The sequence below is a fragment of the Candoia aspera genome, chromosome 1 (assembly GCF_035149785.1).
Source record: "Candoia aspera isolate rCanAsp1 chromosome 1, rCanAsp1.hap2, whole genome shotgun sequence".
Lineage (NCBI taxonomy): Eukaryota > Metazoa > Chordata > Lepidosauria > Squamata > Boidae > Candoia > Candoia aspera.
Window position 1 is genome coordinate 336302872 of NC_086153.1, and position 27166 is coordinate 336330037.

The following is a 27166-nucleotide window of genomic DNA, read 5'->3' on the forward strand; positions in this document are numbered from 1 at the left end:
CTGGGTGTGACTGTTGCATTTCCATATTTACCTTTTCCCAATACACTCCTTTATATAGCTGGAGATTTGGCTTCAATATTTAATAAGCAATCTTTAATTGAAACCTTCCCTGCATGGAAGTCAGCAAGGTTACACAGCTTTGTGTTTCAGAATTGGCACTAGGTTTGTTATATTCTGCATTTCTGAACACTGGGGATGAAGATCCTAGGTATGTTCCTAATTTTTCTTAGAACTTAGGACTAACCCTTGATAGAAAGGCTAAGAACTTTCTATTTGGACAGATCAGAAATTAAGACAGATATAGTCTGATTACATATAGATATTGTCTATTTGAATAACCTGAAAGAGATATAGGTGAAGGAAATATAGATGGATTTGAAGGAGATATTGTCTGATTTGCGGCTGCCTATTATAAGCATTTTATGGTATCAGTGAGCTTCCAGATAGCTCTCACGCATAAGGCCTGTCATGGCATAGGGACTAGCTATCAGAGGGGCCGCCTTTCTACTGCTGTTTCTGCCTGCCCCATAAGGTCCAACAGAATGTGTGTGCTGCAGATTCCACCTATTCAGCAGGGCCACCTGATGGGATCTAGGAAGCATGTCTTCTCTGTCATTGTGCCTGCACTCTGCAATGGTATCCTCCTTGAGTTTTGAAAAGCCACAGCCCTGCTATTCTTTAAACGAGTCTTGAAGACCTGGCTTTTCCCCCAGGTTTTGGGTTAGATTTTGGTGTATGGCCACCTGATCAGAATTATATTTAATATGCTTATATGTCCATTCTCCCTAGATATGGCTACCTTTACAAAAAACCTGAATTAACCTTTTGGGTTTTGTTATTAATGTGTATGCTGCTGTTGTGAGTTGTGTGGCTGTATCCATTTAAAATATAAACAAATAAAGCTTTTACTAAGGAACCTTTAGAAGAAGGAATCTGCCAGTGAGGTTTTAATATAAACTGCTCCAACTTTGTATCAATCAATTATCCACTTCACAAAGGAGACTGAGCCAAGAGAAGCTAAGTAGTTCTGCTTCTTTTGTCATTTGTTCTAAACTGTGATATGCAAACTATAATGACTGGGTCCACAAACCACCCTAAGCCAAAAGGAAACAAACCACATGGTGGCTGTGTCATTGGAGCCTTATGGTACCAAAGGAAGAAATAGTAGACAAACTTATTTTAAAGTCATCACTCCCTCTGAAGAATAGGTTGGATCTCTAATGCAGTGGTCTGCCCATCAGTGTTGGTTATAACTGAAGGTCCTGTGTGTTCTCCCAACATGGGAACTGCAACTAGCAGTAACATGAAAAAACCCAAATAGATAACAGCATCCCAGTTATCTACCTGTGCAAATGGCACGTTTAGTTGATCATTTTTAGGTGGGCAGATTTATTTATGAGACCTCATTCACAATAATCGTAAATGAAGAAATCAATCTCATGGGTATTACTGACACATGGATGGGCGAGCTAAGTACTATAGATCTGACTCAGCTTTCTCCACTTGGTTTCTAAATGCAGCCTCAGTCCAAGCAATGGAATTTGGGGACAGAGGGACAGGAATACTATCCCACTCACTAGAAAATATTTCCAAAAATCTAATTGGGATCAGTAAGACTTGTTAGTGCCCCCCGCCCATATCATCCCTGACCAAACTGGCTGTGGTCTCTAATGTGATACTGAAATTAGTTCAGTGGCCCTTGGGGACCTCAACATTTATGTAAGGCTGCACAAATAGGACCAAGTTGAGATTTCATAGCTTCCATGAATGCCACAATCTGTCTCAAAATGTTATCAGGCCGAAGTATAGGTAATTGCATGATCTAATTTGTGCCTAAGAACAAGAGGTGAACAGCTTGGGTACTGGAGAAGCCATTGTCACACCAGCCTCTGGAGACCTGGGGCTTTGTAGCCTCATTCTCTGAAAGAGTGAGGAATACATTAGGGTGGCCCATCCCAGAGACTTATAGAAACTGATGCTTTTTTGAATGTTCTGGGAGATTTTACAGAAGCCAGAGCAGTGATACTGTCAGTGTCCTTGTTGGCCTGTAAAATGGGAATCAGAGACAATTAGAGCACAAATACCATAAGGTCTTGAATGCGACCATTCACATCTCAGTGCATACAGTCAAGTATTCAGTATTTGTGGCACAGAAGATCAAAGTTTCTCAACCTTGGTAACATCCTGATGATGAGTAGTCTTCAGTAGCCAGAATTCCCCAGCCAGTACGGCCACTGTTGAGAATTCTGGAAGTCGGAAGTCCATACTTCTGCAAGTTGCTAAGGTCGTAAAACAGAAGACTATATAATCTCCAAGATTCTTTCCATTCTAGGAGTCTATGAACTCTTAGAGGGGATGGCAGGCTTACTGTCATCTCTTCCAAAACCTCAATGCTCGAACCACAAAGACAGACTTGTGAGGCATTTTGAAGATAAAATCACTCATCTTCACACTAACCTGACTTCAGTTCTTTATTTAGTTTGCTATAAAATGTCCAGTGCCCCATTAGTTTAAACCTGAGGGATCACTTTCAATTTAAGAAGTCCAAAGAAAAGGACATTTATAGCTATCCAGCCCATCATCTGAGCTCATTCATACTTGCCAAAAGCGAGTGACTGGGGAAATCCAGATAATGGATACATGGGTACATGACTGGAATGGTACCACTGGTCTTAAAGAAGGGAATGATCTATTCACTTCTGAAGGTTGCCCCAGCTGTAGGGAATTTTGCCAACTATTCCTCTATTACAAATACCTCTTAAACAAAGTGTTTAAGAGAGTGGTGTCTGTGCAGCTGCAGATGTACTTGGAGATTATTCTGGACTTTTTTGCCTAGGCTCTGGTTCAGACTGCCATGATAGATGACCACTTAATGAAATGCAACTCTCTTGAAACTGCTTGATCTTTCACCAGCATTTGATACTGCCACACTTGACATCCTTCTGGTCATTTATGTAAGCTGTGGGGACTCTAAGAGAAGTGACTCTGGGCAGCGTACCATAATCAATAAAAAACAGTACATCTATAAAAACAGACATTTAAAAATATAAAAATCAACATTAAAAATAGAGATTAATTAAAACTAAAATTTCTTCGCTTTTTTGTAGGAAATTCTACAATGCACAAACTGCAGGCATAGTGACATCAAACTGGCCTGGGCTTTCCAGCAGGGAGGGAAATGCATTATGGACTTATTTTCTAAGTACAATATGTTAAAGCAAAACAAAAGTTGTACATTTGTTCCTTGCTTTCTTTCCAGAACAGTAAATCAGTTTCTCAGTGGCCTGCCACTTAAATTAAGCAACATAATTTTACAAAAAGGGGGGTTGAGGTCACCTGTGATGTTATCACTGCTATCTCTATTCTAAAGTGTGGAGCACAATCAAATGTCCTTTTGTATAATGCTGATTTTGAGTAGCTTTAACTTCAAGGAAAGAAGAAATCGGTTTTTTGGATTGGATCAGCTGGCAGAAGGTGAACAGGATTTGGTAACAGTGTGATTATACTCTGAATGCATCCATTTTCCCTCTTGCCCTACCCATATATGACCAACACATTCCACATGTGTATTTTTGACCCCCCAAAAAAGCATATTTAAAGAATAACTATCATGCATAAAAAATAACACCGCTTCCTCAGAAGCAAGAGCTGTGGGTCTGTATAGTGAACTCAAGTGTAACAGAACAATGAGTTTTCAGTTCATCTTTCTCCCTGCAGCTTCCCCCAGATCTGTTCCAGAAAATCCTCCTACTCTCCTCACAGATTTCAGGGGATTGTGAAACTGCTGGGAGAGTCCATTCCTTTTGCAATGGAAGGCATTCTATTGGGGAAAATGCTATTTGGACAGCATCAAATCTTTTTCAAATGAAGAAAGCAGGATTTTACTAATGTTTCAGCATTAAGAAGTTGAATTCACAGCAGAATAATAACAACAGGATCTAATAGCATTAAACCTGAATAATATTGACAGATTTGCAGATGATGTAGTTTGTCAGAAATGTAACTTATATTTCATATTTATATTGCCATATCCTGCAGAAAGATATATTCCAGTTTGATAAAACTGGTGTAAAGTTGGAATACTATTAAAGATCATCCTGCTCATCTGAGTAAGAGTCTAACATCAGAAGCCGCCCAGAGTCACTTGTTGAGATGGGCGGCTATAGAAATCGAATAAATAATAAATAAGAATCCTCTTATGCTTATAAAGAAGAAATAGTAAATTTCACTCATGCCTTGGTCACTTCCTGTTTGGATTACTGCAACATGTTCTACATGGAGCTGCCCTTGAAGACCATCCAGAAGTTACAACTGGTCCAGAATGTGGTGGTGCATTCAGTGATGGGTGCCCCTTTTACCCATATTACAACCCTCTTGCATGAGTTGAACTGGCTCCCAGTTTCTGGGCGCAATTCAAGGTGCTGGTTATTATCTTTAAAGCCCTATTGGTATGGACCAAGTTATCTGTGGGACCACCTCTCCCTAAGAACATCTGTCCATCCTACCAGATCGGACAGGGTAGGCATGCTCCTAGTCCCTTCCCTTAAATGTTGCCATCTTATGGGACCTAGGAAGCATGCCTTTTCCATGGCAGCCCCTGCCTTAAGGGACACTCTTCCCCCTGAAGTTCAGCAGGCCCCCACCCTTTTAACCTCCTAAAAAGAACTTAAGACCTGGCTTTTCCTCCAAGCGCTGCGATAGGGTCAGACTGACGAGAGGACTTTATGGTGGACTGCATGTGAAAGTTTAACTATGGTGCCAGGTTTTAATACTTGCAGTTTTAATATTTTTTATTGTACGCAGATGTTGTTTTACCTGTTGTGAGCCACCCAGAGTTCAGTACAAGATGGGTGGCTCTATAAATGCTTTAAATATATAAATAAATAAAATTTTGCTCCTAAAGGAATTACTGGGTTGTATAAACTACTACAAAAATAAAAATAATGTCTGCCCCAATTCTTTGAATTTTCCATCTGCTCCCCTTGCTCTGTAACATTTCATTTAATGAAGAATTTTGTCTGGTCTAAATAAAGTATGGCCCAATGTGGATTCCCCCCCCCCCCCAAGATTCTAAGATTATCCCAATAATTCCCTCAGAAAGAAATGAACATGGATTCAGAGGAGCAACATTGAGATAGGTGACGCAACAAGTACGTTCCAGGTGTTTCTTCAATGAAACAGGATCCTCTAAGTAGTAGGTAAACAATCATAATCCACTTAACACATCTCATGCTCTTAGACTGTTTTTCTCATTCTGTAATTAGTGTGGCTTTCTCCCCATCCCCCCAAACCATAAACAGTTGCAATGTGAAGTAGCTATTTTATTCCAAAACTCAACAGTAAGAATCTCACGGTCAAAGGGTTCATCGGACAGAGCTTCAGAAAGTTTAAATATATATATATATATAACTGAGCCTGGCAAGTACAGAGCATAGCAAGTACAGCCTCATGCTTTTCAAACACTACAATGACAGTTATAGCTTCAATCACCTGACAAAATAAATCCCATGAGCACTAAACCAAGACAAGGTAAACTCAGAATAGGCCTCAAAGCCATGTAGGCCATAAGAGTATCCCTGTACACAACGATATCATAACCCCACAGGTGGGGAGGCCAGGTGCTTCTGAAAGGAAACTTAAGTATGATAAAATACCTAATTGTGTGTTGCTTCTCTAGGGAAGATTATTCAAAACAGCAAAATTTTAATTTAATAGCCTGGCTATTCTCCCAGGCCTTTGGGACAGGGTGGTGGCTAAGCCCCTACCGGATAGGATTTGTGGGTTTTGTTTGCATGTCTGTCTTCGGGCCACTTGTGATTTCTTTGTGTATTTTCCCCCTTATTTTTAATTGTAAGCTGCCCAGAGTCGTTGGGAGTTGGATGACCTATACCAAGGTTTTTCAACCAGGGCTCCGTGGCACCCTCGGGTTCTGCAAGAGGTCACTAGGGTTTCCCTGGGAGATCATAATTTGTGGAGTCCTTGGTGCTCTCTGAGCCTTGTTGTTTTCTTGCAGACGTTTCATTGCCAGACTAGGCAACATCTTCAGTGCGAAGAGGGAGGGGGCCTTGCTCTCAGTTTATATACTGTGGCTTGCCCTGCTTGTGTTGGTGGGGGTGTTCTCTCCTTGGGAGTTCCTTGATTGGGAACTGGCCTAGAAACCAGGAGGCTGTGCGTTCTAGTCCCGCCTTAGGCACAAAAGCCAGGTGGGTGACTCTGGGCCAGTCCCTCTCTCTCAGCCCAACCCACCTCACGGGGTGGTTGTTGTGGGGAAAACAGGAGGCAGTGACCAACATATATTTTAAAAGGTGGGATAAAAATCATAATCATAATAATATCTGGAGGCTGTACTTTTGAAACCAGGAATGAGCAACATGTGGCATTCCAAATGTTAAATTGCAGTTCCCAGCAGTCTCAGTAAGCATACCTAATGCTGGAGTCTGATGGAAGATTCAGCCCAAATATGTCTGGAGGATCACACGTTGGCTACCCCTGCTATTAAGCAAACATTTATAAAGTTCTGGCAAGCAGTAATGTACCGGTTGGAAGTGGAAGTATCCATAAAGAGTAACAGAGAAGCATAATTAAACCAATATGACTAATTCACAAGGTGAAATGGGAAGCCATATAGGGCAATATAAAGCTGCCCAACTGGAAAAGGTGCGTATTTTATAAGTACTAGGTAGCTCTGTATGCATGCCTAGAATCATAAAATCTACAATTCTGAGTAAAAGGCAAAGCAACCCAGTTCTGGCTAAGGAATTAATCTTCTACCTACATTGACAATCACTGGCATAATTATTAATCAAACTGAGAAGAGGACATCTAGGAAACTTGTGAAAGAGGTACAGTTCCATCTCTCAATGATTCATAAATATAACTGTTAATGAACGATGAATCATGACTTGCTTTCTCTTCACTCTGATATGTATGACACCACAGTAGTAATGAGGCTGTTACTGAGGTCATAATATTGCAGCTCAAGCAGTGATTGTGTCATTCATGGTAGGGCCACTCTACTCCCACCTTCCAAAACTAATAAAAAAAAATTAACAACAGGAGTCTCCTAGTGCAGAGAAGGCACTTGTATTTCTATTTTCTTCAGTCACCAAGATAAAAGAAAGCCAACTGCTCTAATTATTAATGCCTTTGTCTTGATCCATCTTGATTCTGATGGCACTGGATCTATAGAACAAATGAGCTATATCCTGGGAATGGCTGCCATTAGACAGCTAGGACCCATGCACAAATAACTACAAAAGTAATAGGAGCAAGAATGACACTGTCATGTGGGTATCACCAGAAAAGGAAAAGGCACAGGCCACAGCTTTATGACGTATACCAGGTCTAAATCAAATAGTGCTCTCCTGAATGAAAGCTAGTCCAGCAGAAGTACCACAACACCGAGTTCAAGATGGTATAAACAGTCTGACTTGGGATAAAGTGATAAAGTGACAGATAAGCCAATGAAAGTACAGGAGTCGGGACAGAAGCCAGCATCACACATCAGCTGGTACTGTGAAGCAACCAATGAAAATAGCAGATGGGAGCATTACACATGGCACCTTAAGTTGTACAAAATAAGTGAGGTATAAATCAAATAAATAAACAATTTACACAAGCTAGTTCTCTGTAATGATAGTACCAAGAATTGCAAAATAATATTCCTGAACAGAAAAATACGTGTAAAGAGAGAAAGTATCTGGATGACCTGTTTAAAAAAGTGCAATACTAGATCCAGGAGTCAAATGTTTCTTTTTCAGCCTCTGAAATGCAATGAACCAGATGACACAGGTCGTTATAAGAAGAGAATGAGGGATGTCTTCTCTGACTAGAGCCATTTATAGGTTCCTCCAAACCATCTGAAATGTGAGAAAAAGGTATTTCCTTTTCTGTACCCTTTCAAATTCAGAGCACCAGTCTGTTGGTGTAGTATGCTTATACTATAGCTACTATTAGATTACAACATCCAACATTTCTGACTAACAGACTTGCTGGCTAAGGCTGATGGGAGCTGCCTACTAAGCCTTGCTAACAAGAGTGACAGAAATTTAGTATTTCCATATTATATTAAACTGAGCTATGAGATTATAAACTGTGCAAGATCATCCAAATGGCATACTAACTGATAAGAGTGGAAATCACAAAATCTAAGGAATTCTGAAAATGGAGCCAAATTTTCTTTCCTCTGATTTTCCTCAAGTATCTTCTCTATTGTTTTATTTTTATAAGCCATTTATTCTTTCTTCTTTAAATGGACTAAAGGCAAAAAACCTCAATTAACATTACAAAAATAGAAATGCACATTTTCTAAAACCAAGTATCTCTCTGCAAAGAGGTGGGACCAGAAATATGTAGTCTCAAACCACCTTGCATATTCACTAGAAACTGGATTTTTAACTAAGAAAATCTTGGAGTAAAAGCAGCATAAAATGCAATAACATTGATATTCTGAATCATCAAAAATTCTTACTGGTGCACTAGCTATCTTGTATTTGACTGCTTATGTGCAACCATTTCTGACACATCACACAGTAGAGTGAGTGCAGATATTGTCCCTTCTCAGTGGCCATTTCAGCCTCTCAGCTCCACTTGACATTATTTCTAGACACCTTGATAAATATTCAGACAAAAAAGACAAGGTTTTCTGAGGTCAAGCAGAGCAGCTGTATATAAACACAGTGCTGCTATTTATACATGGCTCAATAGATTAGCACAAGCTAAGAGAGTTTGGGTATTTGACTCTGTGATGGATGAATTCTGGTACACTGAGTAAATGCAGAATTAACGAATGCCACAGCCTGAAGAAAAGTGTGTAAAAAAGTAATAATAAAATAAAAATGTAGATGAGCAAAGAAAAAATTCCAAAGTAATCAAAGGCCACAAGTCCATTGATAATTATATCATGACATCATACAGGTAGGACTGCTGAGGTTTCCTGGGCTGTTTGTTTGTTTGTTTTTTGGTGGGGTCCTCTTGCTTATGTGTGTCAAGCTTTTCCATTCAATATCTCACACACTGATCATGTATTCTGCCAAAAATGAACAAATCTTTCTTTCAAGAATATTTAGGTTAGCTCACAGCCCTCTGGGCTGTCCAATCTACCTTTTTACATCCTGCTCATTTATATGTAGTAAAAAACTTTGTAGTTTTTAATCTGTATCTGACTGGTAGCCTTATAGCTAAAATAAAGTTTTGATGTTGATGATATTTTTGGTAGATTTATTTTAAGTAATATTTTCTTTAACAAAAAGCTAGCTTAAAGTACCAAACTGAAACCCACAAAAGAAGGCAGAAGCCAAGCAAATGTGATCAATTACGAACTCAATAATATCACTAAGCTTTAATAAGTTTGAATAAATAATTTAAATAACCATACAAATATTCTCCATCAAAACACATTAAGACTATAATGCTACCAACAACTATTTGCCACTACCATCACTGAACCTGGTGGAACTTGTATGCATAGGATCAGGATGGACAACTCTTCCATCCAGTTCTCAAATATTTTTGTTAATTGGTTTCTTGTTTACTTAAAAACATTTGTACCCTCCACATAAAAAAAAATTAAAATACTGGGCCGAATCAAATACAGAGACTGGGTTTATATACTACCATAACCCATACTGTGCTTTTTCTAGTTTTAGCTCTGTGAACTTTTTCACTGTGGTTCATTAGCCATGGTTTAAAGTTTAACCATGTGTGATTCCTGTGACTGTGACTTATTCAAATTCTCATTAAAACTGACCAGTTCCTGAGTAGCTCTCTCCAACTTGGGCATCCTCCAGAAGTTTGGATAAATTCCCCAAATTTTCAGCAATGGTTAGACTAGCTGGGAAATTACAGCAGTTGAAGAGCACTTAAGATTAGGGAAAGATGGTTTGGCATAATATGTGAATCATGCTAAAGGATAGTTCAGCTCTAAAAAGACAAGTAAAAAAAGACTCAGGAAAGCAGACACACGTTCCCTGAAAGTTCAGTTTTGTACCAATAATCATAGTCTGCCAATTTGAATTAACCCTTTCTCTCTACATCTTCAGGAAAGACGAACAAACCATTCCCCCATATGTAATCCCTTCACTCTTCTTGCATAACCCAGTAAACAAAAGTTTAAAAATACATTCAATTTCCTACTTTGTTTCCATTATGAAACTATGTTTAATAACTTCAGAATAAGTCAGGATCTGAAATCATGGGTTGAATTTGGTTTAGTATCTTGGAGTTTAATTAGAGTTTCTTGGTTCTGAAGAAAGATATAATAAACGAAAGGTTGCCAGCTCATATAAAATTACTACACAAGTGGGCATAAACCTCAAGATATGATCACTCCAATGCAGTCAGCATCACAACCCACAAGGTAGGCTTTAAAAAATTCTATTTAACATTCAGAATGATGTCACAATTGACAAAATGGTTGCTAGAAGGTCTAATATTTTAAAGCACATATATATATTTATCATAATGTATAAAATATCCCAAAGGTAACTGCAAATTTATCCCCTTAAACTGAAATGACAGTCCTGCACTTTTAATTCTGAGATTGTACCGTATTATCAAATTGGCATCATGATCTAGTATTTCCTACACGGCCAAGGAAAATAACTCTCAAGGATCTTATTGGGAATAAAATCTATAGTAGATCCATCTCTCTTATAGTGAAATGGTTAATAACCTAATTATTTGAACATACATACATTGACTTGGTTCATCGATTACATTAAGGCGTGGTACTACTATTACTTGAGTTTATTTACAAATCCTAATGGCTAGATTCATACAACACACTAAGGCAAAATCAAAAGTTTATTATGGCCTTGGACAATTAGTGAGCCTAGCAATGCTGTCCAAAAACAATGATTTTGGACATTGCAGCCTTCCTATAAAACCCAACTATTCTGGTTCAACCGCACAGAAGAAATCCATTTGGATCATTAAAAACTGACAAATCTAGGTCATTTCTGATATATCCTTTCCCCTACAATCTCCTTTCTCCTATGTACAAAATTCAAATACACTTCAAATGAAACACATTCAAAAAGTAAGTTATTCTTGTCATGTGAGGCTCAAATTTTCAAAATGGAAAGGCAAAACAATTTTCCAAAATGAACACAACATCCATGTCAACACATCTGAACTTTAAAATGTACATTTCAGCACTTAGAGGCAAACAGTAAAAGTCAAAATGACAAATGTCACTTATTCTCATCAGTTGAGAACCAGAGGCTACGTTTGAAAAAAAATCTGGGTTTTGACTGTTTGATTTAATAAAGGAGCTTTAAAACATGTGGGACCACTTCCAAAGCACTTCTTCTCAACACTGCTAAAGCAGCCATCTCTTCTTTCAAGCTTAGGTGTCTGCTCTGCAAGCTGTTTCCTGCTATCTCTGCATGCAGCTACTTTCGTTCACATTCTTCCAAAAGAAGCAAAGTGACTGTGCATGCACACACACGTGGAAAACAGCAGAAAGCAGCTTTCCAAAGCAACTGTGGAAATCTGGAAAAAGATGTGGTTGCTTGAATGATCCATAAAGAGGTATTTTGTATATGTTTTGGAGCACCTCTTTCAAAGAGCTCCATGTCTTTTTTTTTAAAAAGCAGCATAAATTCCAAATGCAAAGCCTCATAACTATTTGCAACATCCATGTTTCCAGCCCTGGGATAAGGGGCTTAGTTTGTTAGTTAGTGCTTGCTTAGTTTGAATGCTCAAGATTCAATATATTTCTGATAATGCAACTGCTATGATCAAGCCACAAGTCTAATCTTCAGCTTAAATACACAACATAAAGAGGAACAACCTAAAAATACGGTATTATGGTATATAATTCAACTACAATTTTCATTTAATATAGCAATATTCCAATTCTGAGTTATCTATACTTAATTCACTGCAATATCAGCAGAAAGAATGAGTGATGGTTTTAAAATTTTCCTCTAGCTCTCTTCCTATACACTGCAGGCATCCTGCATAATATTTGGAGAAGGGTGACTAAGGAGAACATACAAAATGACACAACTGACGAGCTATTTTGGGGTTATAAAATAAAAATAAAGTCCTTTGGAAGATTCTATGAAATAGAATTCATGGCTCTCCACCTTCTTTTGCAAATTCAGTCATTCCCAGGATAGAAGCTGTTATGTGGAAATCTGCCCAAGAACAAAAAACATGGACACCCAGAAGGACAGGCAGAAAAATCAAGAGGATTTAAAAAAACAGCTTATATTAGTCTGCAAGCTTCTTATACAGACTGCTCAAAGTCAATCATGCTTTTGCCAGTCAAGTGGGGTACACTCCTACTTCATTAGAAGTACTGATGAGTCACCAATGTTCTGTCCTGCACAGGTGTGCATCCTCCATTAACAACAGGATACATAATACTGTTACAGCAGCAAATGTCCCAACACTATGCAGGATCATTTGTGCTAGAAAAGAGATGAAGGTCACTGGTTATTTGGCCAATATCTCCCTTAAAAATGCAGAGAAACCAGACAATTAGATCTATTCACAACAAACAGAATGCAAGGAAGACACAAGGAACAGTTGCAGATTCTCCACTGTAAGGCATCTCTCTATGACCTTGGGCCTCAGCCGTAGCAGGCGGGCACAAAGCAACTTTCTAGTCCTAACACTGAGTCACAAGTTAGAAACCCAGTACCCAAAAGCAGACTGGGATTCAACATCTGTATCAGAAATCTCCAATACATACATAGTCACAACATCCGTAACAGATATCTCTACATGGTCACAGACAGACTGCATAACTAAGCAGGTAATTAGTCTGTATTCATTAAACGGTAGTAACCAGAGAGCACTGAAAAGCCTTTCAAGCAAATTTTCAGTACCACACAAAGATATATACATATACAAAGGTCCTGGATGGTCTAATTTAACTTCTCATATCTGTGGTAGAAGAGATGGATCCTAGAATCAGGCTCAGACAAGTCCAAGCATTCGATCTCATGTCACTGAACAACTGAAAGAGCTTCTGATACCACAGTTGTTCTGGCATCCTTTCTCTCTTCAAGCCCAATGTGGGAAAGAAAATGCATTTCTGCTATAGGACCACAAATATAACTCTTGTCAACCCTTCCCCACTAATGAGGGACTGAACTACAACAGCAACCACCTGCCCCATTATTTCTTTCAGTGACCAGTATTAAGAGTTTCTGCCCCCAAACATAGTGATTTCCTTCAAAATCTGCCACATTTAGTCCAAGATGCTGCTTCATGACCTTAAGGACCTTAAACACCATCACTTTTCTTGCTGCCAAACAAACCATATGGCTTCCTCATATTGCCAGTTTTATCTCAGTATCACTACATGCTTTGTTGTATAGCCATCCCTGATAGATATAATTGTCTTAATCCTTCATGAGTCCCCCACACCCACACTTCCTTTTAGATGACCTGAATCTCCAACCTCGAATCTTACAGGGTAACAGCTCTTGGTATTATGAACAGAATCATTTCTCCCCACCCTCTATTTACACAGCATGCGTAACTTTACTGACCATTTTTATTATTCCCTCCCTTTTCACCACCTACCCCTCATATCCTGAGAAAGTGAAAGAAGGAAGCAGATCCTCATAGGCCCACTCTATGCCAGGTCCCCACGTGACCTTTCCACCTTGCTCCCAAGTCCTTTGGGCCCCAATTATCAGAATGGAGACTAGAAGGGGGAGGACTTTTTAAAAGGTCAGTCACCGTTTTAACTTCTTTCTCTCTCCAAAGCAAGGAAACAGGCTGTTCCCTGGTACAGAGGGAGAGGCCGAAGCGGTAAGCGTTAACCGGGGAAGAGAAAAAAAGCCACTGCACTTGGCGATCCCATCCCAACACTCTCTGACCAGAGGAAGGTCTTTTATAGTAGGCTCTCCCAAACAGCCGAGAGACTGCACGGCACCGAGCAGGCCCCACTGATTCACCTGGCTCGGCGGTGCGGAGGCGCTTTAAAACGAGCGGCCGGCGGCTTTCACTGAGGCCACCGCTTGTGATGCGAAAACAGGGGCGCTCGGCTTCCCCGGGATGATCGTTCTTCGATTCCTCCGCTGCCCACGGGGCCTCCCCGGCTTTCTCCGGCTCCTTCCCATGAGGGCAGTCTGACACCGGGCAGGGGGACTCCCCCCACCCCCCGGGAGCTCCATGCGCCGAGAAGCGGAGGGCCCCCTCGCCCCTTCGACAGAGATCCTCTTTGGGGGGGGCTCCACGTGACCCGGGGGAACCTTCGCTACCCACGTGACCCCCGCGGTCGCCCTCCTCTTTCCCTCACGTGCCCCCCCCCCCCGCGCGCTTGTTCGCCTTCAGGGCCTCACCCGATCTCGTCGGCGCCCCCGACGCTATTCATGGCGGCGACGGGGGCAGAATGGCCTGGGGGTAGGCCCGGTCAGCTGCCCCTCCGCTCTTCCTCCTTCTTCTCCTTCTCCTCCGTCGGCGGCGCTGCGGCGAGAGGCGGTGGCGGGTCCGAACGCCGCTTTCCTCCCGTCCGCTTCTTCCCCTGGAGTTCACCGCCTGCCACAGGCGTCCTCTGAGCTTCAGCTGCCGCCGTCCTCGCCGCCGCCGCCTTCTGCTTTACCTCACACTAGAGGGGCCCGGCGACAGTCAGCCAGCGAGCCGCCGCCGTCGCGCGCCTGCGCAAGCGCACGCGCGCGCGCCGCCTTGCCTTCCTCCCCCCTCCCAATCTCCTTCCCAGTCTCTTGCCGCCACCAACCGCCGCTGCAGAAGAAGCCGGGTAATGCGCCTGCGCGATAGGGGTGCGAGATCCTTCCCCCCCCCTCTCTTCTCCTTTCCCCGCCCAGCAGCCGCCAAGAATATCATTGGCTGCTACGGGGTTTCCGGCAGTGAAGGCGGGCGGGAGGGAAGCGGGAGGCGGGAAAGGAAGGAAGCCTGCGTCTGGCGGACTTTACGGGCTCCCCTGCTTTGTTAGGAGCGGGTAGAGCGGCACACGAGGCCTAACTTCCGTTTTAGAGAACAAGGGGTATGATGGGGGATGTAGTACTTTGAGTAGGGAAACATAATGTTTTTCTTTCTTGTTTTTAAGGAAGTGGACCGCCTGAGTATGTTCATTTCCGGAAATCTGCCTTTGCCCATATGGGAAGTGTAGTCCGTTGAAGCGGGAAAATATGGTTTGGATTCCGCGTATCTTGTGTTTGGTTAACGAGGAGGGGGAGGAACGGCATGGAAGCGCCTCGGCGCAAGGCTTTATGGGAGTTGGAGTCTGTACAGTTGAGAAGAAATGATTTACTGTAGTTAACTAAGGAAAAGAGGATTATTGGTTATTCGTATGCTGCCTTAGCTGTAAAAACCCTCAAAGTGATGAAAAGCAAACAATAAAACCATAAAGTCACAAAAACACAATAAAATGTTGTCATACTATTAACACAATAGCAGTTTTCAAGCTAGTGTGCAAATTCTTTACAACAGTCTTTCTCAACTTGATGGCTTCTGGCTAGTGCAGATGATGGAAACTGTTGTTCATGCCTCTGAAGACGCTCACTGAGGGGAATGAAATTAAATTCAGCTAGTATTTTAGGTGCTTCTAACCCAGCACCTTAACCACTACACTAACCTGTCTCTTTTTGTGTATGTGTACATGCCTTCAAGTCAGTCTTCACTCCTGGCAACTGCCTGGACAAGTCCCTGCAATCTTCTTGGCAAGATTTTTTGGAAGTGGTTTGCCCTTGCCTGCTTCCCAGGGCTGAGAGAAAGTGACTGGCCCAAGGTCACCCAGCTGGCTTCGAGCCCAAGGCAAGACTAAAACTCAAGGTCTCCCCGTTTCTAGCCTAGTACCTTTAACCACTACACCAAATTGGTACTCTGAACAGCTTTTTGTTAGGAAATTCTTCCTGATACCCCACTAACATCTAGTTAGGGCTGCAATCTTAGTTTGATTTTACAGTGACAAAGGGCTTGCTATATTTTCCTTCTAAAGTTCACCTGTGCAGACTACACAAGAATGCCTTTCTTCTGAGGAAGGATGGGAAACTAAGTTAATTAATCATTCATTAAAATGGAGCCAGATCAACCGTTAAGATAAGTTCAGAACATCCGATTGTGTCCTAACAGCCAGGAACCACGCTGAGACAAGGAACTGGTCTCTAATGTTTTATTGCTTGTACATAACAGGAATCCTAACAAACTAAAGAAGCGTGGGAAAAACCCAGACATATAAACCCCAAAGGTTAAGGCGGTCCCGATCTGTGTCTCTTTGAATGGCTGCCCAATTCCTCAGTGCTACGCATGCGCTTAACAGTCTGGATGGGAGCCCCCTGCTCGCCATCCTTACTCATGACAGATTGCCCTGTCAAAGTGGACCAATAAGCCAATCGGTATTTTTTAAAGTCAGTTCTTAGCAGTACGAAGGATTACACTACTTTCACCTGTCCTACACCCCCATTTTTATCGATTAGAAAAACCAGCCCAACTTCAGTGGCTTTGACGTTTCCCAAATGTTCTCACTTCATGCCTGCCCGATAATAATAGCCATTTAGGCCTGGGGATCTGCAATTGTTCCGTTTCTCCAGAAGATGTCTCCTTCTGCCGTCCCACTTCCAAGCGGGAATTGCAACTTCCCCCTCCCCACTTAAACTCCCCTTTGCAACTCAGCTTTTCCCCTGCTCCACCCCCTTATCTATTTCAAGCTGAGCCAGAAGCCCAGCTGGTCCTGTTTGATCTCTCTAGCTCCCCAGCCTCTTCCAATCTTTTCTCACCCTCTAGCTCTTAGGCCTTGTGAGATGACTTGTCCCATCTTTTTGGAAGGAGAAAATTGTAAGCCTTCTTGGAAGGAAGCCATGGCGGGCTTCAATCCAGCAGACACTCGCTTGGAAATCCTGGGGAAGCCGGTGATGGAGCGCTGGGAAACCCCCTACATGCACAGCCTTGCCACCATGGTGGCCTCCCGAGGTAGGATCAGCTCCGTGACATGTTCTGTAGCCACCGTGTCTAGGCTGTTGCTATCCGCTCAGTCTTCCGGCCTCAATTCAGAATCAGCCTTAAAGACATTAAGCCTCTTCCTCTCCCTGACTCTTTTCCCAGTTTGGCTCTTCAGGTCAGTGGCTGCTCATCCCTTCCTTTTTAAAGCCACCTTGTGGCAGTGAGTTCCATAGATGCATTGTCCTTAGGGAATGCACAAAACCAGGAGACTTTTCATGCCTCCCTTTTTAAAAAAATATTTTTTTATCCCACCTTTATTATTTTTATAAATAACTCAAGGCGGCGAGCATACCTAATACTCTTTCCTCCTCCTATTTTCCCCACAACAACAATCCTGTGAGGTGGGTTGGGCTGAGAGAGAGGAACTGGCCCAAGGTCACCCAGCCGGCTTTCATGCTGGGTGGGACTAGAACTCATAGTCTCCTGGTTTCTCAACCTTGGCAACTTTAAGATGGGTGGGCTTCAACTCCCAGCAGGGTTCTTCAACCAGGGTTCTGTGGCACCCTTGGGTTCCGTGAGAGGTCACTAGGGGCTCCCTGGGAGATCAGGATTTATTTAAAAAATTATTTCAAATTTGGGCAACTTCACATTAAAGAGGTAAGTTTCTTTATTTTCAGTTTAAGAACACTGTGAATGCATCTATACAGGCCTACCCATGAAACAAATATAATTTTGTAACTTCTGGCCTATATTTGAGCCTGAATGTGCAGGGGTTCCCCAAGGCCTGAAAAATATTTCAAGGGTTCCTCCAGGGTCAAAAGGTTGAGAAGGACTGCACTAGACTAAACTGGCTCTCTTCTTTTGATCCCACAGCATCTTGTAAAGATGCACTGACACCAAAGCTGGTGTTTGGCATCGATCACTTGGCTGAGACAGTTTGGTTTTCCAAAAAACGCCACTTTTTATATTTTAATTGTTCAGAACTGCTTTGATCCCCTTTAAGAAAATGGGGGTATCCTTGTTCAATGAAAAAAAAAAGCTCCGTGTTAAGATAGAATTCCAGTGCTTACTGGAGAGTAAACATCCCTGAACGGTGCTTGCTTACAGGTTTGGGATTTTCCTTGGAAGGAATCAGCAATTTTTCATAGACTCAGAGAAAATCAGCCCCTTAGAGATAACGTTTCCTGAAACATTTTGACCGGTGTTTCTCAACCCTGACAACTTTATTGATGTGTGGACTTTTCAACTCCCAGAATTGGAGCTATATGAAATAAAGGATTTTTCCCTTCCTCCAAGGGAAAATTGGATGTCTGGCTAGATCAGTGTTTCTCAACCATGGCAACTTTAAGATGTGTGGACTTCAACTCCCAGCGTTCCCTAGCCACCAAGAGAAAGGAGATGTTTAAAGCTCAAAAGGCAATGCCTGCAGCTGGGGGTGGTCTCCAGGGTGGGGGATTTAAAACTTCAAGATGGTGGCCAGTCTCACACAATCAAAACTGCAACCCTTTTTATGAGCATTGCGAAACATGTTCAAAAGGGGGGGCTTCAAACATGTGAAGGCAACTGCCCTCTTAGCTTTCTTAACCCCCACTCTGCGTACGGTTTGCAAGAACAGAACAGTATGGACACATATAGAGTCCCCTAGATTGACCTATATAACTTTTTTGCTTTGTCTTAGCTAATGTCTCTAATGTCTTGGAGTTGCTACATCTTATTCCTTTTCTGCACTTTGCATAACATTGCTTGCTGCAATAGGGAATAGTGTGATGGGTAGGGATGTAGATATGTTCTTGTGCTTTTTTTGCTCCTGATCAAATATGCTCCCACCACCAACCCATATGCATCGATGCTCACAACCATCAGAGTCAAGTTCCTGGCTGAAACAACGCTGAGAAGCTTCTGTTCCCCGTTGTCTGCGCTGCAGCTGAGATAAGAATAGCTCTATGGTGAAAGGTCTCTCTGGAAAGGCTTGGTGGCGGGGGGGTGGGGTGCGTGTGTGCTTCAGGGGTCTCGCCCTTTTCCGACAGCTGCAGGCTGAGGCCCAAGATAAGGGCAGCTCCACTGAGCAGAGGCAAAGGTCTCTTCCAGAACCCAGCACATCAGCTTTCTGCAAAACAGTGATGTGAGCCAAGCTAGAGAAGGCGACAGTTCCTGAAGAATTCTGTGAATTCTAGTGTGTGTGAAAATCCTGTGTGTGTGAAGGAATGGAGTAACGTAGAAAAGGGTGCCGATGGGTCCAAACTTTGAACAGGAGCACTCCTGTTGAGCTCTTGGCAGCTTATTCCACAGAAAGCAAGAAAGCAGGAGTTTCTTTTAACCAGATTTATTGCACGACATCTCAGCAACCAGATTCTCCTTCACATTAGAATGCAGTTTTTCTGCCAGGTTGCTAAGGTGAGACTTTTTCATAGCCTCTGCATGGACTGGGGAAGAGGCTGATAAGTGAGGAATGTCCAGGGGTCATTGTCCAGCTTGTCCTATGTGGCTCTAGGCCAGTGTTTCTCAACCTTGGCAGCTTTAAGATGCATGGACTTCAACTCCCAGAATTCCCCAGCCAGCATCCCAAGGTTGAGAAACTCTGCTCTAGGCTCTGAAGGTACCATAGCACTTTGTTTTTAACAGAAAGCCTGCTTGATGTCAGGCTCAGCTTCTAGTGACTTGGTGGACATATCTGTGCACTTTTCTTGGCCACAGTGCAAAAGTGATTTGCACATTCAACTACCTCCTGGATGTTTTTTTCACTTCCCACTCTGTATGCAAATCATATGTAACCCTGTTTTTTGTTTTTAAATAATCTGCCAAGGCCAGCTAGGTTAGTAAAGTCTCCTCCAAGCTGAACTCAACATCTGGTCAGGTCTATGTCCACCTATGTCTTCTTGGCAAAACAGGCACATTGTTTGTCACTTCCTCCTCCTGTTTGTTTCAGTCTAGGCTGCAGTCCTGGGGCTCCTCTCCAAGAATCAATCTGATCTGACATTCCTTAGTTTTTCTGAGAGCAGCCAATATGTCAGCCCTTCAAGGGAGGCTAGGACAGGAAGCAGATTCCTCAAGAAAGAAGGGAAGTCTACTTTATTGATAGAGGCTTCTGGTCACCAAATCTTGGAAGCCTGACTGAATTTTCCCCTTTCCTTCCTCTTATGCCAAAGAGGGTCAAGGCAGCGCAGTCTTGAGTTTCCTCCTAACTGTGTCTTCATTTCCTGGGTTACATCATGTTTCTGTGACCGTCTCGGCCTAGTTTCTCCAAGGTCATCTGTGTGGCTCTCACGCCATCTCAGCTAACCAGATCTTCCTTCCAGGAGGCCGGGTGCTGGAGGTCGGCTTTGGCATGGCCATTGCTGCCAGCAAAATCGAAGAGTTTGACATCGAGGAGCACTGGATCATCGAGTGCAACGAGGGAGTCTTCCAGAGGCTGCAGGAGTGGGCAGAAACGCAGCCTCACAAGGTTGGGGCAAAGGGGCCTGGTGGGTGAGGGCAGGAGTGTCCAGCAGGAAAGGAATCGCAACCCATGTGCTATGATGTCATTGCGCAAATAATGCGGATGATGTGTGCGTCATTTTCAGGGTTCCACCACGACACATGATGGGGGAGGGGGAGCAGCAGGCCCAGGAGCAATGAATGGGGATGGGAAGTGATGCTACCAGTTCCATGAAGTAGTTTGTTTATTTGTTTGTTTGTTCATTAAAAAGATTTATATGGCTGCCCAACTCACGGTGGCTCTGGGTGGCTTACAAAAATAAAACCCCAAATACAAAGCCCACTGCACCCCCCTCCCCCGCAACAATACAGCTCAGTATTCTGGCTCTAAACTGGGCAGTGTGAACAGACAGAGGATGTAATGGTCTGTGGGAAGGACCTCGGGAGACAGGAGGGAGAGCCGCAGGCTGGACAGCCAGCACGTAAAAGGTACCTCAGCCCACAGGAGGAGGGAGGGCGTGGGAAGCATCTCAGAAGGGATCCTCCCTACTTTTCCAGAGAGTAAAAGGAAAGGAGGGGAGAAATACTTTAAGTCTTGCAAGATTTTGTTAATCTAACCTTACAATAAAGATAGAGCTAGGACTCATGGTTAGTGCTTCTTGTCTGGACTACCTTGCAGGGCTAACAGAGGGTGACTTCCAGGGTCCCCCAAAATCAGGCAAATAAGAGGGGAATCTCCTCCTCATCTTTTAAAAAAATTCCAACTGTCTTTGGAAGGAGTTGTGTTTCTGCCAGGGAAGACCCACATTTGAGACTGGATTGCTGAGGGCCCTGATCTGAAGGCTGTATTTTATGTGTGGTTTTTTTTCCCTCGCTTTCCTGCATTACAAACATTTTTTTTTCTTTTTACAAAGACACTTTGCCCTAAAATGTGGGTATGTTTTCCCAACATCTGGGCTGGGTTCTTCATTGACGGCACCCCATCTCCCCCTTGCCTCCCCAGGTGGTCCCGTTAAAAGGCCTGTGGGAAGACGTCGCACCAACGTTGCCAAATGAACATTTTAACGGTAAGAAACAGGTTTGCCTCCATTTCTCTAAGCCAGTGTTTCTCAACCGTGGCAACTTTAAGATGTGTGGACTTCAACTCCCAGAATTCTTCATGCTGGCATTGCCAAGGCGAGGGAAGGGAACTTTTCCAGAGGAAAAGTGAAAATTGAGGATCATGCTGATGCCTCCAATGGCCAATTCCTCCAATTGTTACAGTCTAGAAATGTATTTTTCAAACTTGGCAACTTTAAGATGTGTGGACTTCAACTCCCAGAATTCCCCAGTCCTCCTCTCTTAGAGCAGCCTCACTCACAGGGAAGAGGTGGGAAGATGGGGTTAGGGAGTGATTTTGGGATCTTGAACTAGCAAATAAATAAACGAACAGACAACAGTACATTGCAGAGCCAAACTGCACTGAAGACGGGAAGGGCCCTCCCGGGTCCCCCACTGTTCCTGATTGTTGGCGATAGTGGCTGGGGCTCATGGGACATAGAGGAACACCTCCAAAAGTCCACTTAAGGAGCGCCCCACTCCCAGCCAGCGGAAAATGGGTATTGTGCCATGATGTCCTTCTTTCTTGAGACCCAAACATTGGCTTTTCATATGCAGGAATCCTCTACGACACTTACCCCTTGTCGGCAGATACCTGGCACACCCATCAGTTTGGCTTCATCAAGGTGAGATGAGCATGATTGAAAGTGGATTGATTTTTTTGGGGGGGGGGAAATCAATGACCCCAGCTCATCTGGCTGAGAACTCTGGGGATTGTAGTTGCAACACACGTGGGGGCTGCCTGGATGAGGAAAGCTCCCTTAAAGGTGGAAGGACAGGAACCTGGAAATCCTGAGTAGTATTTGGAGGCAAAGTAGGTTTTCCAGGTGTTTTTCGTTCATCCTCTGCAGATTGCATGAGGACAGGTAGGCAGACTTCCAGGGAGAGATCCAGATGATGGCTGTTGGGTCCAAAGATTAAATGGACCCTCCATGCACAGGGGCAGTCTATCTCTTAGCACCAGTTGCTTGGGACAAGCAACAAGCTAATTAGATGCTTCCCCAAAATAGTCAGAAGGACATGAAATCTTTCTATCTGACCCTTCTGGAATTTTTTGGGAAGCCTCTAATTAGCTCTTGTTTGAATCAGGGAGCCCTCTGGTGAAGCTTTTGTTATAATGCTCAGTTAAGTTTACAAAACAAGAAACTGGAAGCAAGTTGTCTTTTGTCTTGGATTCTCATGACAAGAGAATGGTTAAGGTTTGTGAGACTTTAAAAAAAAACTTAAAGATTATAGAGCAGAGCATGAAGCAGTGTTTTTCAAACTTGGCAACTTTAAGATGCATGGACTCCCAGAATTCCCCAGCCAGCCTAAAGCAATGTTTTGAACTATGAAAATTAATGGTCAGGAAAGTTTGATGTGGGGAGTTTGGCAGAACTGTAACAGTGGGGAAAAGACTAATCAGCTTCTTGGCCAGTAAACCTTTAGCTGCTTAAAACACTGTTTTCAACGCTGCCTCACAAAGCAGAGATATTAGAGAGGAAGGGATTTCAAGAGAGTACTGTAAGCTGTTTGTGTAGTGTGCCTGCAGCTCCCAGCCTTGGGCTACCGGTGCGATCACATTGCTCTCAATGTGTAAAAGAGCAAATAGCTTACTCTCTTGTGATCCCTTTCTCTCCAATCCGTCTGCTCTGCAAGGGGGGAAAAAAAAGAAAAAACCACAGGTCAGGCACAGGACAACGCGTACTAATTGTAATAGTGATCACATGACTGAGGGACACTGCGAAGGTCTTAAATGGTTGTAAATGGGTCGTAAAGTTATTTTTTCAGCTCTGTCTTAACTTTGAATGGTCGCTGAACGAATGATCGGTAAGTGAGCCCCAAATAAATAAATAAATATTGGCTGGACAGTGGACAATGGAACAGTATGGCATTTACGTCCATTTATAAGCATGTGGGTAACGTATAGAGAGAGCATTTGACATTCAACCTCCCTGATCCCAGATGTTCATCCCTCCCACATCACATCTTTCAAAGTGAGAGCCTGAAAGCTTCTCTGATTACCAAGTTAGGCCCTAAATTCAAATTTTAAAAAGTGAATGGGCATTAAATCATAATGGAGAAAGGAGGAGCCCTAAGTACCAGCAAGTGTTTATGCATATGTGTGTGTGGATTTACTTCCCAATCTACAGCTCTGGGCATTTCCTGGTGGTCTCCCATCCAAGATTTAACCAAGTTTGGTCTTTTTTCAAGCTCTGCCAAGGTCAGCCACCTGCTGTGCCAAGTTCCTATATAACAGTAAGAGAAAATATTGTTACCAGCCTTTGGTTCTCCTCCGTTACTTATGTTCAAATGGTAAATTTTGGCTCTGTTCATACGCCTAACTAGGTTAGGTAAGGAATTGGGAGATGCCTTTTCAGAATATGCAAAGCTTGTTTGGCATTTAACCTGTGTTGGCTATTTGTGGGTATGTAATATTGGGTGGAAGGGACGCGGTGGCGCTGCGGGTTAAACCGCTGAGCTGCCGATCGGAAGGTCGGCGGTTCGAAACCGCGCGGCGGGGTGAGCTCCCGTTGCTCGTCCCAGCTTCTGCACACCAAGCAGTTCGAAAACATGCAAATGTGAGTAGATTAATTGGTACCGCTTCGGCGGGAAGGTAACGGCGTTCCGTGAGTCATGCTGGCCACATGACCCGGAAGTGTCCTATGGACAACGCCGGCTCCAAGGCTTTGAAACGGAGATGAGCACCGCCCCCTAGAGTCAGACACGACTGGACTTTACGTCAAGGGAAACCTTTACCTTTACCTAATATTGGGTGAACTCAACCAATTTGGCTATTTTCTGGTACAGAACTGTGGGAACTAGAGAATGTGTGAATGGGCAACTAGCCCAAATGTGTTGTATCAACACAGCTAGCAAGCTCAGATCACTGGAACTGCAATCCGGGTTGGGCGCAGATGGAAGCAAGAGAAAAAAGTTGTCTGTTGTTGCCCGCAGCTGCCATCCTGCATTCTGGACCAATTACGACCTAGGCACCTAGCCAACCTTTGGTGAACAAAAACCCAAAGCTAAGCAGAGTCAGACCTAGAATTAGTATTTGATGGAAGACCACTAGGAAATGCCAGGACTAGAGGGGCAAGTGAAAAGCAACAGCAAACTGTGGTCAAAGCACCCAGAACAAAGTTATCCTTGTAGTTTCTGAAGGTGAGCTCAGCTTGAACGAGTTTTTATCTTTTTTGCAGCTCAAAGGTTTCCCCCCTTCCTAGATAAGGAAATACCACACGGCCCTTTCAGTCCCTTCTGCCGGTCTGGTTTTCCATAGCAGTCGCATACCAAGAAGCAAATGGTCAAAACTATTTGCTTCCTCTGGAACACGTGGCCTGTCCGTTGTCCACGGAAGGAATGCCCCCAACGAGTTGAGTTCAGCCAGCTGCTCAGCGTGTGGCACTAAAGTACTGCCCTGCAGGAGGGGGTGTCCCAGCTCGGTTCTGGCAGAGTGGTGGCGCTGGCCCTCATTTGCAGGGGCTGCCCAGGCATTTCCTTCCTGCTTTGGGGAAGCCAAAGGAAATGGGCCCCTTCTGCCAAGAGGGGAGGTAGAACAGCCTTTCTCAATGGGTTTGCAAGAGATCATGATTGGGGGGGGGGAAAAAAACTTTGCACGATGCTGGCATTTGCAGCAGTGGGAATGTTTACGTGCCGTGACTCAGCTGCCGGCCTGCCGCTTTGCTGCAGTCGTAAATGTTGTAAAACATGGATTATGTAGGCTAGAAGTGAGTTGCATGGTGAAGCTGTTGTGGGTTTTGAGAGTTTTATGCCAGGGTTCCCGAGTGAGACCTGAAAATTATTTCAAGGGTTCCTCCAGGGTCAAAAGCTTGAGGAATGCTGGGCTGGATAGTTGCCTGATCCAGAGGCAAGATGTTTGGCACTCTGCCCTCTTATAGATCCCAGTTAGCATGGCCAATGGCAAAGGATCGTGGGCATTGTAGTCCATCAGCTCTGTAGAAGACCCAGCTGATTCTTTCCTACTTGGTGAAGCTGCTTGCCACAACGGCAAATGTTTTCAGCCCAGAAGAGCCCCCTCGTTCAGGGCAGCCGAGTCTGCCATTGTTCGATCGATCAGAAGTCTACCTCTCTGCCATCTCCACCGAGTTCTGCATCTGCCCTCTGGAGGCCCCCACATGCCCACACTCCCCCTTCAAACTGCTCTCCGGATGTGGCAACGGGCATTGTAGGGGTGCCTGCAAGGGGGAAGTCCAGGTGTTGGCCACAACCATGTGATCAAAGCCCCGCTCTTTTTTTACATGCATCGGAAAAAGTCAAGACGGCAACCACAAAGCTTTATACTTTTTAACGTGCCTCGTGGTTGCATGCTCATGGCTGCCGCCTTGACTTTTTTGACCACCATGGAACCCTCGGGTAACAAAAAAGGGTGTGGTTAGAAAAGTCGAGATGGAGGTCATGACCGTATGATTGAAGCTGCACCTGATCTGGGAGCTGAATTTCTCTTTCCAAGCCACAGATTCTGGGGCATCCCACCCCTCAACCCCTCCTTTCGTCCCTGCAGGCTCACGCCTATCGCCTTCTGAAGCCGGGTGGGGTCTTCACCTATTGCAACTTGACATCCTGGGGGGACCTGCTGAAGAGCAAGTATTCGGACATCAAGAGGATGTTCCAGGTAAGAGCAGGGAAAGGCCGCTGTGCAGGAGGCTCCCGCGGGGTCACGTCCCTTGCACAGGGACATCATAACAGAAGGAGCAAGCGATGTAGGAAACGTGCATCATTCGCAAGAATTTGAGTCGAACAATTGACTTCTTAAACACCACTGGCTTCTGGCCACAGACATTCACAGGAGGCAAATGGACTGGCCCAGTGTGCATCATTTGCTCAACAGCGTCGTAATTTAATTTATTAAATTTATATAGCCGCCCAACTCACACACGGTGGCTCCGGGCAGCTGACTACATTAAAATCCATAATGCAAAAAATCCATACCCCCCCTCATAACGCATGTGGGGTAAGTGATGTCATGCATTATGACCTCATTGGACAAATAACCCAAATTGTGTATTCCCATCAGTCAAGGAATGCCATGACACGTGTGAGGTTATTGTGGTTTATACCAAATACTTGTGCTGATAGAGGCACGTGCTGTGGTTTTCTTCTAGCTGAATAAAATGTCAAACCAGTTTCGCCTCTCACACGCGGAAGGAGGTCTTGGCGAAGAACGGCCTTATCGCTAGGATTTGTGGGTCATGTTAAGCCACAGTTGGCTTTACTGCAATTGGTTGGGAAAAAAGCTCTTCACCCAGGGTTATGTTCATGTGAATCCAGCCAGTTGTGGTTTATTTAAACTGTGGCTTAGTCTGTTGTGTGAACCCAGTGTAAATTTCCCTTTGATTTTTTTTCCCTTAGGAAACACAAATTGTGCACCTGGTGGAGGCCGGCTTTGAGGCCAAGAACATCCACACTACCGTTATGGACCTTGTTCCTCCGGCTGACTGCAGATACTATGCCTTCCCCAAGGTGATCACCCCTGCCATCCTCAAATAGATGCGATCTTTCTCCCCAGGGAGGAGGATCAGAAAAGGGACCGCTGTGTTGGCAGCAGACACCAGCCGTCTCCAAGCAGCCAGAGGAAATGTTGTTTTCTCTTGGCAGACGGGCGAGGCGAAAATTAACATGTCAAAGAACCACTTTGGATCGAGTTTCCCTTTGCTAAGAATTCATTTTAACCAGTGTTTCCAAAACCGTGTGACTTTCTCTCTTGGCCGTGTCTGTGATCAATGGCTGAACATCTGGGTTCCCACATGTGCCTCCTCTTAGAGATGCAAGGGGTTGAGCTCAACCTTTT

At 43.8% G+C, this 27166-nt stretch overlaps 2 protein-coding genes across 3 annotated transcripts in view; one reads left to right on the forward strand and one right to left on the reverse strand.

Moving 5' to 3' along the window:
• Positions 1 to 14630, reverse strand: part of DAZAP1 (DAZ associated protein 1) — a 52085-nt gene extending 37455 nt beyond the window's left edge. The window contains exon 1 of one of the 2 annotated variants that reach the window (XM_063290854.1): positions 14307 to 14626. In XM_063290854.1, the coding sequence (XP_063146924.1) occupies positions 14307 to 14338 (32 nt within the window). In that variant the 5' untranslated portion in view covers positions 14339 to 14626. Of the gene's footprint in view, positions 1 to 14306 lie in introns of both variants that reach the window. The other variant, XM_063290855.1, reaches the window with a different exon arrangement.
• A 1979-nt stretch (positions 14631 to 16609) lies between these two features.
• Positions 16610 to 27012, forward strand: GAMT (guanidinoacetate N-methyltransferase). Its single transcript, XM_063290857.1, has 6 exons — positions 16610 to 16893; positions 20160 to 20305; positions 21281 to 21344; positions 21934 to 22001; positions 25880 to 25990; positions 26728 to 27012. The coding sequence occupies exons 1-6, from the start codon at positions 16725 to 16727 to the stop codon at positions 26863 to 26865; spliced, it is 696 nt and encodes a 231-aa protein (XP_063146927.1). The 5' UTR covers positions 16610 to 16724; the 3' UTR covers positions 26866 to 27012.
• The last annotated feature ends 154 nt before the right edge of the window (positions 27013 to 27166 follow it).